Here is a 15,128-nt window from a genome sequence, read left to right on the forward strand (position 1 = left end):
ATGGCTTAAAGATTTGCCTCACCTTGCAGCCCTGAAGATCCCAAGAAGCTACCTTTCATCAAGCTTTGGCGAGGTCAAGCGATACGAGCTTCACAACTTTTCAGATGCAAGCCTCAATGGATATGGTGCATGTTCGTATCTCCGAGCTATAAGTGAAACAGGACACATCAGTTGCTCACTTGTCATGGGGAAGGCAAGAGTAGCCCCTACCAAACTTTCAGTCCGTAATGGTGATGTCGTCAAAAGAGAGCTCGAGATTGAAAACCTGCAAGAGTGTTACTGGACGGACTCAAAGGTGGTCCTTGGCTACGTGAACAACGACGCCAAAAGGTTTCACACGTTTGTAGCAAACCGGATCCAACGCATAAGATCAAGCACAAACCCTGAACAATGGCGATATGTCAGCTCTGAAAATAACCCAGCCGACCACGCCTCAAGAGGGCTAAGTGCAGTTCAGCTGAAAGAGTCTAACTGGCTGAAAGGACCCGACTTTCTTTGGCAGCGGAGTCTTCCACGTGAAGAGGAAATGGTGGGAGAAGTAGAAACAACCGACCCTGAGCTTCGCAAGGCCCATGTCCACGCAGTCAAGATGAAAGAAGTGAATTCAATAGTGAATCGCTTCATTAAGTTTTCTGACTGGTCCAGAGCAGTGAGAGCCATCGCCAGGCTCCAGAAATTTGTCAGGGAATTCAAAGGACTCACCAAGAAACTAGTGGAAGCTTGCCAGGGTTGTAGAAGCTCATCCTAGTGCAGACGGCATGGTGCGAAAGCTGAAGCTACTAGTCAGTGACACTACACTTGGTAAAGGAAAACCACACACTAGATCAGTCCACCTTGAAAGGCCTATTCACAAGGTAGTTACCTTACTAGAGGCTAACTAAATCACATGCGTTCATTCAGACTTAAAACATTTTTATTAATTATTTTCATAATTTTGTTTAAAAGAAAATGCCACATTCCAAGTTAATGAGTGATTTGGTGGGAGTGTAAGTGTTGTTACATAGATGCTGTGTTCACTATGCATGATTAATACATAATTCAAGGTTTATTTGATGTAGTAAATAAATAAATGATTTATTGATGTATAGATAAGAATTTAAATGTGATGTAACAGGTAAATTAACGTTAGGCCATTAATTGTGTTTTTATGTTCCATCCCGGAACTAACGTTCTCTGTTGTGTTACTGCTACGGAATTTGTTAATTGACTGTGTGCAATCTAACTTAAGCAGATCTTAGTCTGAGTCATAATTGTTGATGGCAGAGGTTAAGAAAGACAGTAAAGGGACTTTCAAGGGACTTTAAGAATTCAAGAACCTCTTTTCAGGACAAGCAGCCAACGAGGTATTTTGTTCAACCTATAGAACTTTGTTTATAGTCGCGCCAAGTTCCATTTGTATTGTCGCGCCAAGCGCCATTTGTATTGTTGCGCCGAGCGCCATTTGTATTTCTTTGTTTCAGTACTGTATAATTTATCAACGTTACTGTGTTCATTCAAACATATAGTTCTCACGGCGTGACGTGGATGCATCGGAGAAAAAGACGTGCAATGCAATAAACGCCCGTTTCAAAGAACCAACCTGTGTCTGTTGTCGTGAAGAGAGCTACACTATGTGTGTATACCCCTTTAAGATATCGTGACTCTAGGAAACTTTCCTAAGAGAGACGATGAAGCACTCATTTTCCCAGATAAATAAAAACAAACACTTGGTCAGCATTCATTATACTACTCTGATTCAGAAACCCAAAAGTTAACTACAAACAAAACCTAATAATAATTCCACTGTACTCAAATCATTAATTTTAAACTTCCTAAATGGTTATGTGTACTTAATTGAACATGCGCTACCCTTGGATACAATACTGTACTTCAAATTTATGAAACTTCCCTACTTAACATACTCCTTGACTAGTTTGGCCCAAGCTTGCTTTACAACCTTAAATCCCCTTCAGTCTGTCTGCAAACAGGCTCTCAAAGTGCTTGATAGGACTACCATGCCATTAGACCCACACAACTGTGATTGATGTGCACTGTCCCTGTAAAATAAAATTAACTCAACCTGCAATTCGCGTCACTGACCTGACGTTGTTCCACGTAATGGAAACAGATTATGTTAGAATACATTTACTTCCTGTTCAATTCACTGGTGTTACTAAACAATCAAACCAAGAATCAATAACCAGAAACTTTTACGATTCAACTATCCAGACCCGAATCACTTACAGCCAATATATAGCCCAGCGAGCGCGACTAACTCACCTATTCTTTCCAGTAGGCAAAATATAACCTCTACTCAAACAACGTTCTGCCTTACCTCTATTGTAAGATTAAAACATGTGTTACAACTTTCTCCTCTCTTTCGGCTTCACACGTATGAAATGTCTACGACTTTAAAAGTACCATGTAAATCGCCAAATGTATAAAATACTTCATTCAACTCCTTTCAACTAAAAAACACATGTCGGTGGGTACTACTCTATCGCAATCACCTATCCGCTCATTATAATCCATTAGATTTAGGTAACTGTCTCTTCCTTGATTCAGTTATTTAAATACAACTCCCATTCTCTATATGTCCTCGCAGCAGGCCATTTAGACAGACAACAGACAACGTACTTTATCGAATTCGCCTCGCTATTATTTTGAATGCATTCGTCTTTCAATTTAAACTAAACAAGCTATCAAAACGTTCAGTTTATATCTTAAACACTAACAACCGTATCTTTCCAGGCAAAACATACCAACAGTTGAATGACAATCAGCAACTCAAATTTTAATCCACTAGATGCATCGGCTGAGAAACGAACCTGGGTCTCCCGCATGGTAGGAAAGTATTCTACCTCTGAACCACCAATGCTATTGCTAAGTGTGGCAATTTCGGTGGTTTTGACCTACTCGGTCACAATGTTTACAGGGAGCCTTACCTTCTCAGGCGAAATGCTCTGTTTTATTGCAATTCGAACACTTTCTATGGTCTGGTTCCATCCAGTTTCTACTCTCCCTGTTTCCCCTTCTTCTGACAATCTCGGTTTTTATGGCCTGTTTTGTTACAATATTTACACGGTTCCTCACAATCCCTTGCATAATGCCCCGACTTCTGACAGTTGAAACATGTATTTTCATTATTCCTATCCATTTTTTTCTTGAACACAGTTACCCGATAGTTACTGTTAGATGCTCAAACTCAACCGGTTCACTCTTTTTACAGTCTCGGTGATTATGGCCTACTTTATTGCAGTGTTTACACGGTGCCTCACAATCTCTAGCGAAATGACCCGGTTTGTTACAGTTATAGCATCTATCCCCTTTTCTCGACTTTCTCAATAAGTTTGCTAAATCCTGTTCTCCTTTCTGTGTCTCTGTGGGGGCCTTCGGAGTCCTCTCCGTCTGAGAGGATTTACTACTCATGTTCGTTCAATTACTATTGTTGTTATTCTGCTTCTCCTCACAATCTGTGTGCGTTCTATTACTCTCTATGTGTGTGCTTTCTATCGTTATTATCCTTAACCTATGTTGATAAATACATACCGTTAATCTTTCCTAGAATTTTAGAATAATTATTTGTATGAATCCTGATATATTATTTAAATCTCACACGTATACGACCATAAGTTATACTTCTTTTTATGTCGTTCCTTGCGACTTTTGACGGTTCAATATATCTCTTACACGCAAATAATTCTTATTCTGTGTGTGCTTTTAAAACTCTGATTCAATTACTTCTGTGAATTCCTTACCTACTGTTAATTTCCTCTAGGATCTTAGAATAATTATTTTTATGACTTTTGATAGATGATTAGGTCTCATATGTATACAACAATAAACTATTTACCTGAGGTTGTAAGGCCCTAGTCAACAGCCCATGTTTCCGTTGTTCCTTATGGCTTTTGACTGATCAATATATCTCACACGCAATTATCTTCTTAACCCCGTGGACATTTCCAATGAGTATTCTATTTACCTTCTATGTGTATGTGCTTCTACTCTCTTACTCAATTGCTACCGTCTTTTTCTAATGTATATTCTCACAATCTATGTGCATGTCTTCTTTCTTTTTTTACAGTGGTAAATACCTTGTCATTATGGCTTGTATAATATATCCTTGATCAGGTTTAACAAATCGTTCTCTTAGATCTCAATATTAGCTAGTTTACACTGGTAGTGCAGATACCCTGTCATTTCAGACAAAGTCACTGAGGACTTAACAATTCCTAGGTGGCTTCTACTCCCAATTCCTATCTTCCAATTGCATAGAATACTACCTATATCAGGGTTCTCTACACAACATTCTAAAGATAGGTCACCAGGTTAGAATGCGCAATCAGATCTAGAGGTCAATGTCCAAACCACACAAGAATCATTAAAAAATTACCTTAGGAAGACAGGGACAGATTTTGGGATTCGGCTCAAAGGACCAGTTGTTATGAGAATTATGTTCTCAATGTTAACTTCAATTAAAATACTCAGTCTGCCACCCATAATGTGTAAGATTCTGGTTGAATAAGACAGACGGAGGCCCAGCTTACAAGAATCAGAAGTGTTTATTCACGAGGGCGCTCTGAAGTCCATTGTACAGAGACATCATTATATACCAGGCTCCGTATTTACGCACACACATACACACAAACATTAAGGCCCAGATCTCTTAACACTGTAGATCATTACCTAGCCGACAGTTTCATTCTTCTGAGATTAGGGAAACCTTGAGGGGGACTCCCTCTCATATCTTAAACCCTCAGAGTTCAAGCTAGGGCGGGTCAACCACAGTTTAACAGTTCTTAGTGTTTACTAAACACACAGACACATTCTTCTCTTATCCTAGTCCAACCTCGTTAGGCTTAACCCTTTAGTTACTCATTCTACATGCTATATAGACCATATCCCTAATAGTTAAGTCTCAGGGTTGAATTATTTAATCATTACATTCAAACATAAATCCCTTTACACCACATCAGTCACGGGCTTTATCAATAAGTGCATAGATGACTTCGTCCCCACAGCGACTACGTGAACGAATCCAAACCAAAAAAAAACATGGATTACAGGCAATATCGGTGCTCTGCTAAAGGCTGTAGCTACTGCTTACAAGAAAGCCCGCAACAACCTCCGATGAGACAAACATGCAAAAGGACAATATAGGAGGAAAGTGGAATCCTATTAGACCCGGATCTCACTCTCCGTGGCTGACGATAGTAAAGCTTTTAAAAGGTTTAAAACTCACAAGGCCACCGGGCCAGACGGAATACCAGTGAGCGTTCTTGGAGAATGTGCAGATCAGCAAGTGTCTTCACTGACGTTTCCACTCTCTCCTTGTCCCAGTCGTTAATCCCAACATGTTTCAAGTTACCACCATTGTCCCTGTTCCCAAGAACTCCAAGGTAACCTGCATGAATATCGCCCTGTAGCACTCATCTGTAATTATGAAGTTCTTTGAAAAGGCTGGTCATGACACACATCAACACCATTCCTAGACACCCAGAACCCACTCCAATTTTCATATTGCCCCAACAGTTCCACAGATTACGCAATCTCAAATGCACTTCACAATGCCCTCTCCAACCTGGACAACAGGAGATACAACTGTGAGAATGCTGTTCATAGACTACCATTCATAGACTGATGGGCCAGCCCCAGGTGGTGAGGGTAGGCAACAACATCTCTGCCACGCTCTGTTGGTGGGCAAAAGCAGTCTTGGCTCTGGGGAGAGAGGAACCTGCCAGTAACCACTGCAGAGGTCTAGTGAGGAGAGCTAGGAGGACATCCTAACCAGGTTCAGTGACTCATCGATACATAATATAGGGTATGACTCCTTCCAGGTTACCGCATTCAGCCGCTTGTAGTCCGCACAAAACCTCAGCTTATCCCCCTTCTTAGGAATCATGACTATAGGTGCCGCCCAGGGACTGCCTGAGGGCTCAATGAAGTCTGCCCACTGCATCTCCAATGGCCTTGTCTGCTGCCTCCTGGTGTGCCAGTGGGATATGGCTGGGATGCGTCTTGACGTGCCGAGCTTCCCCTCGTGCTGCACCAGAATCTGACTCACCTCTTCACTCAGAGCAAAGCTGTCTCTGAATTCCAACAGCAACGGCTGTTCCTGCTGCTCTGGGTCAAGACCATCACAGTTCCTCTCCCATCTCTCTCTCACTGCGGACAGTGTCCTCTCCTCTCCCATCTGGGGTGGCACAGGCTCACAGAGGGACGTTTCATGGAGGTAGCTGGGGAAAGTAACACACAGATGGGGGAGGGGGGGCTGTGAAGAGCTGCACAGTTGTGGGCTTGAACCGAGTCCAACCTGGTACAATGTCCGGCCTCACCAGGGTTACTGTGGACTCAGTGTCCACCAGGGCACGGCACCCCCTCCACAGTGACAGCGAAGTGACAAAAGTCCCCAACACAAGTCCGGCCCACCACAACAACAGGCTCCAGGATCCTCATGAAGTAGTCTGCTTCTGGGGGAGGTGGAGCCTGGCGATGGTGGGGTTTTGGAAAGAGCCAGGGGTCAGCGCCGCCCCATCTATGCGGACCCCAAGCAATATCCCTGAGCTCTGTGGGACATGGGGTAATCCCTGCGCAGATGGCCTGGCTGGCCACAGCCCCAGCAGACCATGTGGCCAGAGCGTGTGCTGCATGCTGTCTGTAGTTTAATAGAACAATTGAGTTTAGTTATTTTCACGCAGGCTTTTCCAGCTCTGGGCTGCTCTGCACCACAGCCCACACAGTGGGTGTACTGTATCGACACACCCCCACTGAAGCTCCAGCCCACACAACCTCCCTCTCCAAAGTAATCTTCAAGGCTTTCTGTAATGAATCAAACACGACAGTGTCTAGGGTTTACCGAGAATGGTGCGACCCCCCCCCCCCCCAAAAAAATGTTTTATTCAGCTGCAGTCCTGTAGGCAAAAGGGTGGGGAATGGAATTATTATATTTTTTTCAGTGGAGGGGGGGGGGGGGGGGGGTGTCTTGGTTGAGGGGCAGCTCTCTGGGAACTATGGGAGGGGGGTGGATCTTGGGGGCCGGTAGCTGATGGGGTCCCGAACCAGCAACCTGTTTCTTGGCCTTGTGGGAGATCTATCAATGTGCCCTTGATTAGGGCGTTGACCCTGGTTGCTTCTGTGGGTCACTCTGGAAGACAGCTGATGTGATGTTGAGCAGCTTCACTGTAAGTAGATATCATTTTTTTATTGAATATTACAACAAAAAAATACAAAAATAAAGAGTTGTGCAAGCTAATATGCAGGCCACAAACTGGCAAATAACGGTGCAGTACAAAAGTGGTGTGCAAAATGGCATCTCGGAATGCACAACTCATCAGTGCGTGTCAACGATGGGCTATTGCAGCAGACGTCCACACCGGGTCCCACTCATATCAGCTAAAATTAAGAACTGGCTCCAATGGGCATGCAATCACCAACACTGTACAATTGAGGAGCAGAAAAACATTGCCTGGTCCGACAAATCTAAGTTCCATCATGACGGCGGAGTCCCCATTTGGCTTAAGTAGCATGAGTCAATGGCCTCATCCTGTGTTGACAAGTGGTGTAATGGATGTTTTCCCGGCACACGTTAGGGCCAACACCGTTCACCTGATGACCGAGGTCAGCCTGCAGGCGCCCAGCCTGCCACAAGGAGTCACTAGAGCGCGATGAGCCAAGCCAAACCCTCCCCCGGACGATGCTGGGCCAATTGTGTGCAACCCTATGGGACTCCCAATCACGATCAAACCCAGGTCTGTAGTAGCGCCTTAGACGGCTGCACCACACAGGAGGCCCCTTTAGCGGGCTCTTGTTTGCATCCATGTCCTGTTCCTTGTAAGAGGTAGATTAGCCTTTAGCCCAGCACTGATATTGTCTGCAATCCATGGTTTATTTTGGATACGTTCGTAGTCACGCCAAGAATCAGACAGTATCAACGTCACCGTCAGTCCGCCCACTGGAATCGACACCCATTCCATCCACCTAGCAGACTTGAGCCCTGATGCCCTTGCCTCAGCCAGATCTGATGTCCGTCCACAAGCATTCCGGTGATCCTCCACTCAGGCCACCTTAAACATTGTCCCTTTTCACTGCTAGGCTAATCCACATTGCCAGCCACCGTTGTCCAGTAGTGCAATTTGTTCACCAAATGTAATGAGCAAAATGTCCACAAGTTGAAAATGAATGACAACCTGTTATTTAACCTGAATGCAGAGGCTACAGTAACCCACAAACACCCTAAAGAAACAGCACTGTCGTCAGGACTAGAGATAAAAGAAAAGGCGTGTCATAACTTGCAGTGCCCCTCGTCAGATTTACATCTACCCCAGTTTAGGTTGGTACCATAAGAGTCCTGTTAGAAGTTGAATGGTGGGGTGCCCACCTGTTTAATTGCCTCTTAAAGCAACAGGTTTTTACAGGGGCAGTGATCAAGTCATTTCATTACCATTTCTGTAATGTAGGATCTTTGAGACACTTTACATAAGTAGTAGTCTTCCAATTCATTCAAACACAACACATTTTACCAGTCCACTTAAACCCTGTTTCCACTGGCACTTACAGGGCCAAATAGCTTGCTCCCTGGGTTGACTTTAAAGTGTTAACCAATTAGTATTCACTTGGATATAATCCCCAAACTGAAACCACATCCCATCCCCATCAGGACAAGCTACAGAGATTTGCAAAATTATATTTATTAAGAGATTTACACTCAATACTCTTAACAGCATTCACGCCAATTCATTAGTTCCTACGGAGAGAGGAAAAAAGGTTGGGTCAGTGTGAAGTGTAACACCATGCTAGTCAGTCATAAAATTGTGTTGTGACTGGTGTGGGCCTAATAGTTCATTTGCCAGTTTAGGATGGCTGGCAAGCATTTCTCCCAGGAGTCACTCCTGTTTTGGAGGGTGAAGGTATAATGGTGGGCTGAAATAATTTGTGGACAGAGTCAGGAGTATTGAACACTTACTTCACAGGAACTCTAGTCAAGATGGTTCCAAATCCTGGTGAGTCTGCTTCAAACCGCCGATACGCAAACAGCTTGTATAAACCACTCAGTGGATAGACACACCGCACTGTCACCCTAACGAGAGAACAATTGTACATTAAAGCCACAAGTGCCTGTAGTGTATTGTACATTTGTTTCAATAAATGAGACAGTAAATTATTAGTGAAGTCATGTACACAAAGGCAGTATACCTGGTTGAGACTGGTGCTTCCACAGATTGGCTCGTGTGCTCAATGGTAATCTCATTTTCGTAGGTAAGGTGCTGGTAATCAAACTGCACCACAAGAAGTCAAAACAAACCCCAATTTAATAATTCAACCATTAACCTGTTGAAAGCCATGTCTTAAAGCTTACGGTTGTTCCCTTGTCAGGCCTCATGAGAAATCAAGACAGTATAAATCTGAATATTAATTTAAATAGTCGGCCTGTATGCTGAAAGTTCTTGAGTTAAAGCAGAGTTTCCCCAAACTCTGTCCTGGGGCACAATTTTCCCTGGCATTACAGATTCAAATACCAACTCAGCAAGCTTTGAATCAGCTGTGTAGCGCTTAGGTTAAAAAATAAAAGTACCAAGGGCCCTAGAATAAAGTTGGGGTACACTGAGTTAAGGCACACTAACCACTTGGACCAATTCTACAGATACAGGATAACTAGATGCGGTTATTCTGGTGTTCAGATTAAGATATGGGGCAAGGGCAGTGCTTAAACAAGTTAAATTAGGGGGGGCTTCAGCTGAGTCCTTTGGCAAGAGTGGAGGCTTCAAACCAAAAATCCCAATTTCTAACACTTATGACCCAGAACTAAAATCCGCAGCTGACCAATGTAGCAAGATTTTAGTTATGGGTTAAGATGGATGACCACTAGAACTTTAATTTTAAATACCCATCACTGGCAGAGCCAGACACCTGATTGCATTTATGATTCTAATTCTATGGGTTGGACAGTGCTATACCTGGACCCTGGTTCCACAGGTGTCGAGTCTAAAGCTAAAGAGAACCCTAGTGTCATCCATCGCTTGGGGCATGCAGGTGGAGTCCCGGAGGGAGGTTCTGCTGGGTTCAGATCCAGGGATGGCCAAAATCATAGACACCACTGTCATCACACCTTCAGTGGAACACACTGGAGAGAGGAAGGCCTGTTAGTGCTGATCAATCCTATAAAAGCATCCCCAGGCAAAAGCAATCGAAGCTGCAGGTCATTATGTGACACCCAAATATTTACCTATGACCTCAGTAGTCTGGAAGAGACAAGCTTTGGCCAAGGAACTCTTGACCTCCAAGGTCTTGGGAAATCTTGAGAGAATTTCAAAAGTGCCACGGAACTGCTTCAAATTGATGTCCTGAAATAAAAATTAAAGACAGGTATATTTTAGGTCCATATAACTCCTAATTTACCCAACAAGTTGGTTTAAGTGCTTGACCAATGAGCATCTCACCTTATAAGTGAAGCCAACAGAGAAGAGGGGCACTTCCAGGGTCAGACGCTTGCTGTCATTCCGCATGACATAGCCTCGCTTGGCTGCCAGATTTGGGGTCAGACGGTAAGGGCCAACACCCACCTCCCACAGGTAGTCAAATGGCTTATGGTCCATCTGGAAACTGATGCTTTTCTCATTGCAGACACCTTTGAAGACCGGAGGAACTGAAGAAAAGGCAGGCCAAATAGTTTAGTCAAAAGTGCCAAGATGACGTTAGGGGTAAACATGGGGAGGTGTATAGTGGTTGGTTGCTGGGCTGCGTCGTCTGAACCAGAAGACTAGGAATACCATTGTGCAGCGCAGGTCTCTTATAGTTGAAGTCAACTTACAGACATCATTGAACTGAGCCACGACTGAGGCCAGGTAGAAGTAGGGCTCCTCCTGAGGCAGGATGACCAAAGTGTAGTTGATCTCCAACGAGTACTCGAGAAGCCCCTCTGTAGGGTACTATGGACAGGAACACAACACTCAAGAAATAGTACAAAAGCCTTCATTTCACCTCTTAAAACTGTAGGAGAATATTGAGGCAAGGAACCCCTCTTCTCCAATGTTGAGGAAAAGCCAAGAGACCCCAGTAGCCAATATCATTGCATCTTTACCAGCTTGTGAATAACGGCGTCAAATGGCACCCTTAGAATGTAGGCATGTAGGGTACTATTGGGCTGGGGGACCATGGTTATGACGAGGCCACTTTTATTCGCCTCTGGTATGGTGAAGTTGTGGCCATTGAGCTTCACAGCCACCAGGTCAACATCGTAGGAGAGGTTCCCCAGGTACACAGTAAACACACGATCCTCAAGGACTGTTTCTGTGGTGGGAGAAGAACAGGGTCATTAGCAGCCATGACCATGAAGCTGAAGAGCCACTTCGGATTGGCTAGTAGAACTCCTTACGGTTAATGATGGAGATGTGCTGGATCAGAAGTGGTGTGTTCATGGGCCTGTGGAGGCGGAGTCTGGTCTCCACACCACTGTCATCCATGAAGGTTTGTTCATAGTAGAGACGGACCACATAGAACTCATGGTACATGTTGTTCATCACAAAGCTCTGGAAGAGTTGAAACCGTTATGAAGCATCTGCCATTAGGTTATATGCTACAAAGTAGAATATTCAAGGTGTACAGAAGACATGAGTGACTGAAACCATTTGCAGCTTCTCGGCATCAGAATACAAGGTAAACTTCTGCACGTTAATGGTCAGATGTGGGCCTAGTATGCTACTGACTTTTCTGTATCCTCCGGCAGCGTTGAAGGGGATGCTGATCTGGACGGTGGTGTCACCGATGTCCAGGCTGTAGCCTCGCTCTGCTGTGATGGGCTCATCCAGGAGCTGCCCATCCACCCCCATTGAGATATTGCTGCTCTCCAACCCAAAGAGGCCAGAGACCAGCGGGGACAGCAGAGTGGGGGTCTGCCAGACCAGCCCCGCCCCATCATACATTCCTTCATCTGGAAAGAGGTTATACACATATGCGTTAAGACTGATGCACACTTCCTGGTTTAGGGATCAATCAGTGCAGTGATCTGAAATTACTTTATAGGTGAAAATGGTCACTAGATTGAGCCATCACTATTGCTTTAGCCCATCCAGTCCTCTGAACCTTGAATGGTAAGGGCTGATATGTCACTGAAACTTACCAGTGCTGCAAGCAACCACCAAGTCCACCATGATGACCACCCATCTCTGCCTGGAGACCAGTATTGGATAGACCATCTCAACCAACATACCATTCACCTGGAATTAGATAATGATTTGGTACCTGCTAACAATACAGTATGAAGATAGCTTTTCAGTTATGTAAATAAGTATAGTATTCCAGCCTAAACAAGTTAAAATATAAGAGATCCTACAGGAAAGCATGACCCCACCCATCAAGGCATTTCATGTAATTTGAGATGGGAAAGCCTCACCACAATTTAGATATACCCAAGATAACTGCATCCATTTAAATCCTCACCATGGTGACAGATCCCATGACAGAACCTGGCGTGTAGGGTGAACGGAACACCAGCCTCCCCTGGGTGAGGTAGAATACGTAGCCCAGCTCCCGAGCCTCCGAGAGGGACATGGGAGTCAGCTGCTGCCCCTCCTGCTGGAACATCACCTGCCAGGTAGACGTGGCAGAGCTGTGGGCCTGACGGGGGAACAAGAGACAGGGCATGCATGGTGGAGCTCATCTAATTGAGAATTTGCCAAATACCCTTTAGCTTACTGTAGCAAGGGCAGCAGTCCAGTTATCTGCTTTAGTACCAGGTAGACCAGACACGTCACCCCTCACTGACACCTACAGGGGAATATAGCAGACCATACTCCTATAAAAAGGTTAAGGATAGTCTAGGCCAGCATCGGCACAAATATAACCCTGGATGCACAGTCTAGAGCCATGTATTAGTACCTCCATATAGTTCTCTTCACAGCTGACTTCTCTGGGGGACCAGGGTAGAGGGAGAGAGCAGTTTGCATTCACAGTGTAGGTGGTTTCCACTCCCTTCGCATCAATTGTGATCAAGTTGAAGCTAAAAGTGAACACCTCATCGTCCTAAAATACAAAAAGACCTTAAAGATATGCAAAAAGTGTGAAAAACCCTTGGAGCTTTGAAAAGACAAAACATGTGGTGATATGAACCTGGTTGTCAGTGTGGCAGGAGAAGTAGGAAGCTCGGAGCTCAGCATGGCCAGACAGAGGGAGGATACTGAACATGTAGCCACACTCTGACCCATACTGCTTAGTGATGGGGTGAACTCCATCAGCATCTTGTTGGAGAAATATGCTCAAGTCATTAAGTTGAAATTGTATTTCTTCCTAAGTGGTCCAACAGCACAGTGAAAGACTGAAATATACAGCAGGGAGAGACTTCCTGTCAGCACCAGCTACCAAACACTGGCCAAGACATGTTGAGATGCCAAGTTCATGAGCTGACCAAACCTGATATTCAGGCCCATTTGGCATCAGATAAGGTTAAAAGGCTACTTACCAATCGCTTCAAAGCGAGGTTCATTCCCAGCGAATGAGAGTTGGGTTGTTACCAACAGGTATCGATCCCGACATGCAGTCTCAATGGCCCCTATATAGACACACAAGGTGAGAATCTGAAGGGTGGAAGCTATATGATTCTGACCAACAATTCATACCAGTGTTCTATAGCTTGTATAAAAGGATAATCTGACCCAATTTAAGTTTCTTACCTCTTGGAAGGTCAGAACATCTTACACTAGGCCATATAGACAGGAGTACAAATACTCTGTAAGTAAAACATAAGCACAGGTCAACACATGTGTCAAAACACTTACAAAAACATTTATGCCCGTCACCAAACTTACCCGAACCAAAACACAAAAGCCATTGAGCAGTAGAAGTGTCTAACCCTAGCCAGGAACAGCTAGTAAACTACACCTGCTAACTAACCCAAGCTAACATAAACCATGTGCTTGCACTATCCTGGACAAAACAGCAGTTGATGAGTGGCACCTTCTCTCGCTGGCACTTGTATATAGGAGTGGTGCTTTGCTTGACCAATTGCAAGCTTTCTGGAGTTAATGTGCAGGTAATTCATCTGATAATTGGGTCACATGGTTAAGGGTGCATCTCAATTGTCTAAAGTGGATTCCTCTCCTCATCTCCTCTCATTCCCCCTTCTTAGGACATGTTTTCCATCTCCATCGTCTTTAATTTATATTTATACATATCATTTCATGTTCTTGGTACAGATAAATCCTTGACTTTGGGGAATCAGCTTAGTGACCAAGTCCAGTGTTATATTTTCACTTGGCAATGGGCTCATTATATGAAAAACATTAAGTAGGGATTTTAATAAACTTCACAGATTTGCAAACATGCTTATATTTTTTAATGGGCATTCAACAGAACATCTTCACTGTAGCACACCCACCACTGCCACATACTGCCCTGACCTCTGTTGGAGGCCTCTCTTTGAGTGCATTTCAGTGAATGCCAAACCACCTCCTCACCCCTACCAACTCGCTCTGAGGGCCCTCCATTGTCACGCAAACTCACAAAGGTGACTTCCAGAGAGTGCTGAGTGGATCAATAAATCGATCAACTTCGGGACACACTCCTGACTTGAATGATGCAATTAATGTTCCACATTTATATAATAAAACCAGCATGAAATTAAAATGAATAAATCCCCCTGTTGTTTTACAAAATATAAACATCAGTAACAGTTAAACATTCATTGGGGATGTATTTCGATGGCAGGGTATCGACACTGGATTGTCGGCCTGAAATAAACAAAATAGTTTATAGAAATATACATTTCAATAGTGGGAAAAGAGAGAGAGTGTGTGTGTGTGTTTACCTGTAAGGGGAGTCTCTTGGCGGTACCGCACCTGGTTCTCATACACTAGGGAATGTCCCTCAACCTAGGTGAGGTAGAACATGTATGATTGAGTTAACACATAACATGTAACATGATGAATCATAGGGATGTAACAATTCAGCCATACGCATCGTTCCTGATTGAAATGTTTAAGATACGAGTGCATCCCCAACGATATGACCCCAACGTTAAAAATAAACGTGTGAATCAGCGATTTGTACCATATTTCTTTATTTATACCTTCCGAAAATACCTCATATTTTGTGACAACTGATGCACCTCTCCTTCAGTGACGAACTAAGCATGTAACTGTGTTGACAGTCATTGATTT

General features: G+C 44.0%; 1 protein-coding gene across 1 annotated transcript; it reads right to left on the reverse strand.

Moving 5' to 3' along the window:
- Positions 1-8,646: 8,646 nt before the first annotated feature.
- On the reverse strand, positions 8,647-13,942 carry LOC145880006 (uncharacterized). Its single transcript, XM_082977471.1, has 18 exons — positions 13,779-13,942; positions 13,644-13,699; positions 13,433-13,522; positions 13,084-13,211; positions 12,853-12,996; positions 12,670-12,741; positions 12,415-12,591; positions 12,095-12,191; positions 11,682-11,905; positions 11,351-11,504; positions 11,057-11,265; positions 10,787-10,904; positions 10,416-10,621; positions 10,202-10,319; positions 9,933-10,099; positions 9,172-9,254; positions 8,942-9,055; positions 8,647-8,722 (listed from the first exon to the last, which is right to left on the reverse strand). Exons 1-18 carry the CDS (start codon positions 13,799-13,801, stop codon positions 8,716-8,718), a joined length of 2,187 nt encoding a protein of 728 aa, XP_082833597.1. The 5' UTR covers positions 13,802-13,942; the 3' UTR covers positions 8,647-8,715.
- Positions 13,943-15,128: the final 1,186 nt, after the last annotated feature.

This window comes from Salmo salar, chromosome 07 (genome assembly GCF_965601325.2).
Source record: "Salmo salar chromosome 07, fSalSal1, whole genome shotgun sequence".
Classification (NCBI taxonomy): Eukaryota; Metazoa; Chordata; class Actinopteri; order Salmoniformes; family Salmonidae; genus Salmo; species Salmo salar.

Bases quoted from the DNA above. Each gene is read 5' to 3' on its own strand.
- LOC145880006 (XM_082977471.1), bottom strand. From the start codon at position 13,801: ATGGCTTTTGTGTTTTGGTTCGG. The intron at 13,700-13,778 runs GTAAGTTTGGTG...TTTTACTTACAG, and splicing joins GCTTTTGTGTTTTGGTTCGG to AGTATTTGTACTCCTGTCTA. The intron at 12,592-12,669 runs GTAAGCTAAAGG...TTCCCCCGTCAG, and splicing joins GGACTGCTGCCCTTGCTACA to GCCCACAGCTCTGCCACGTC.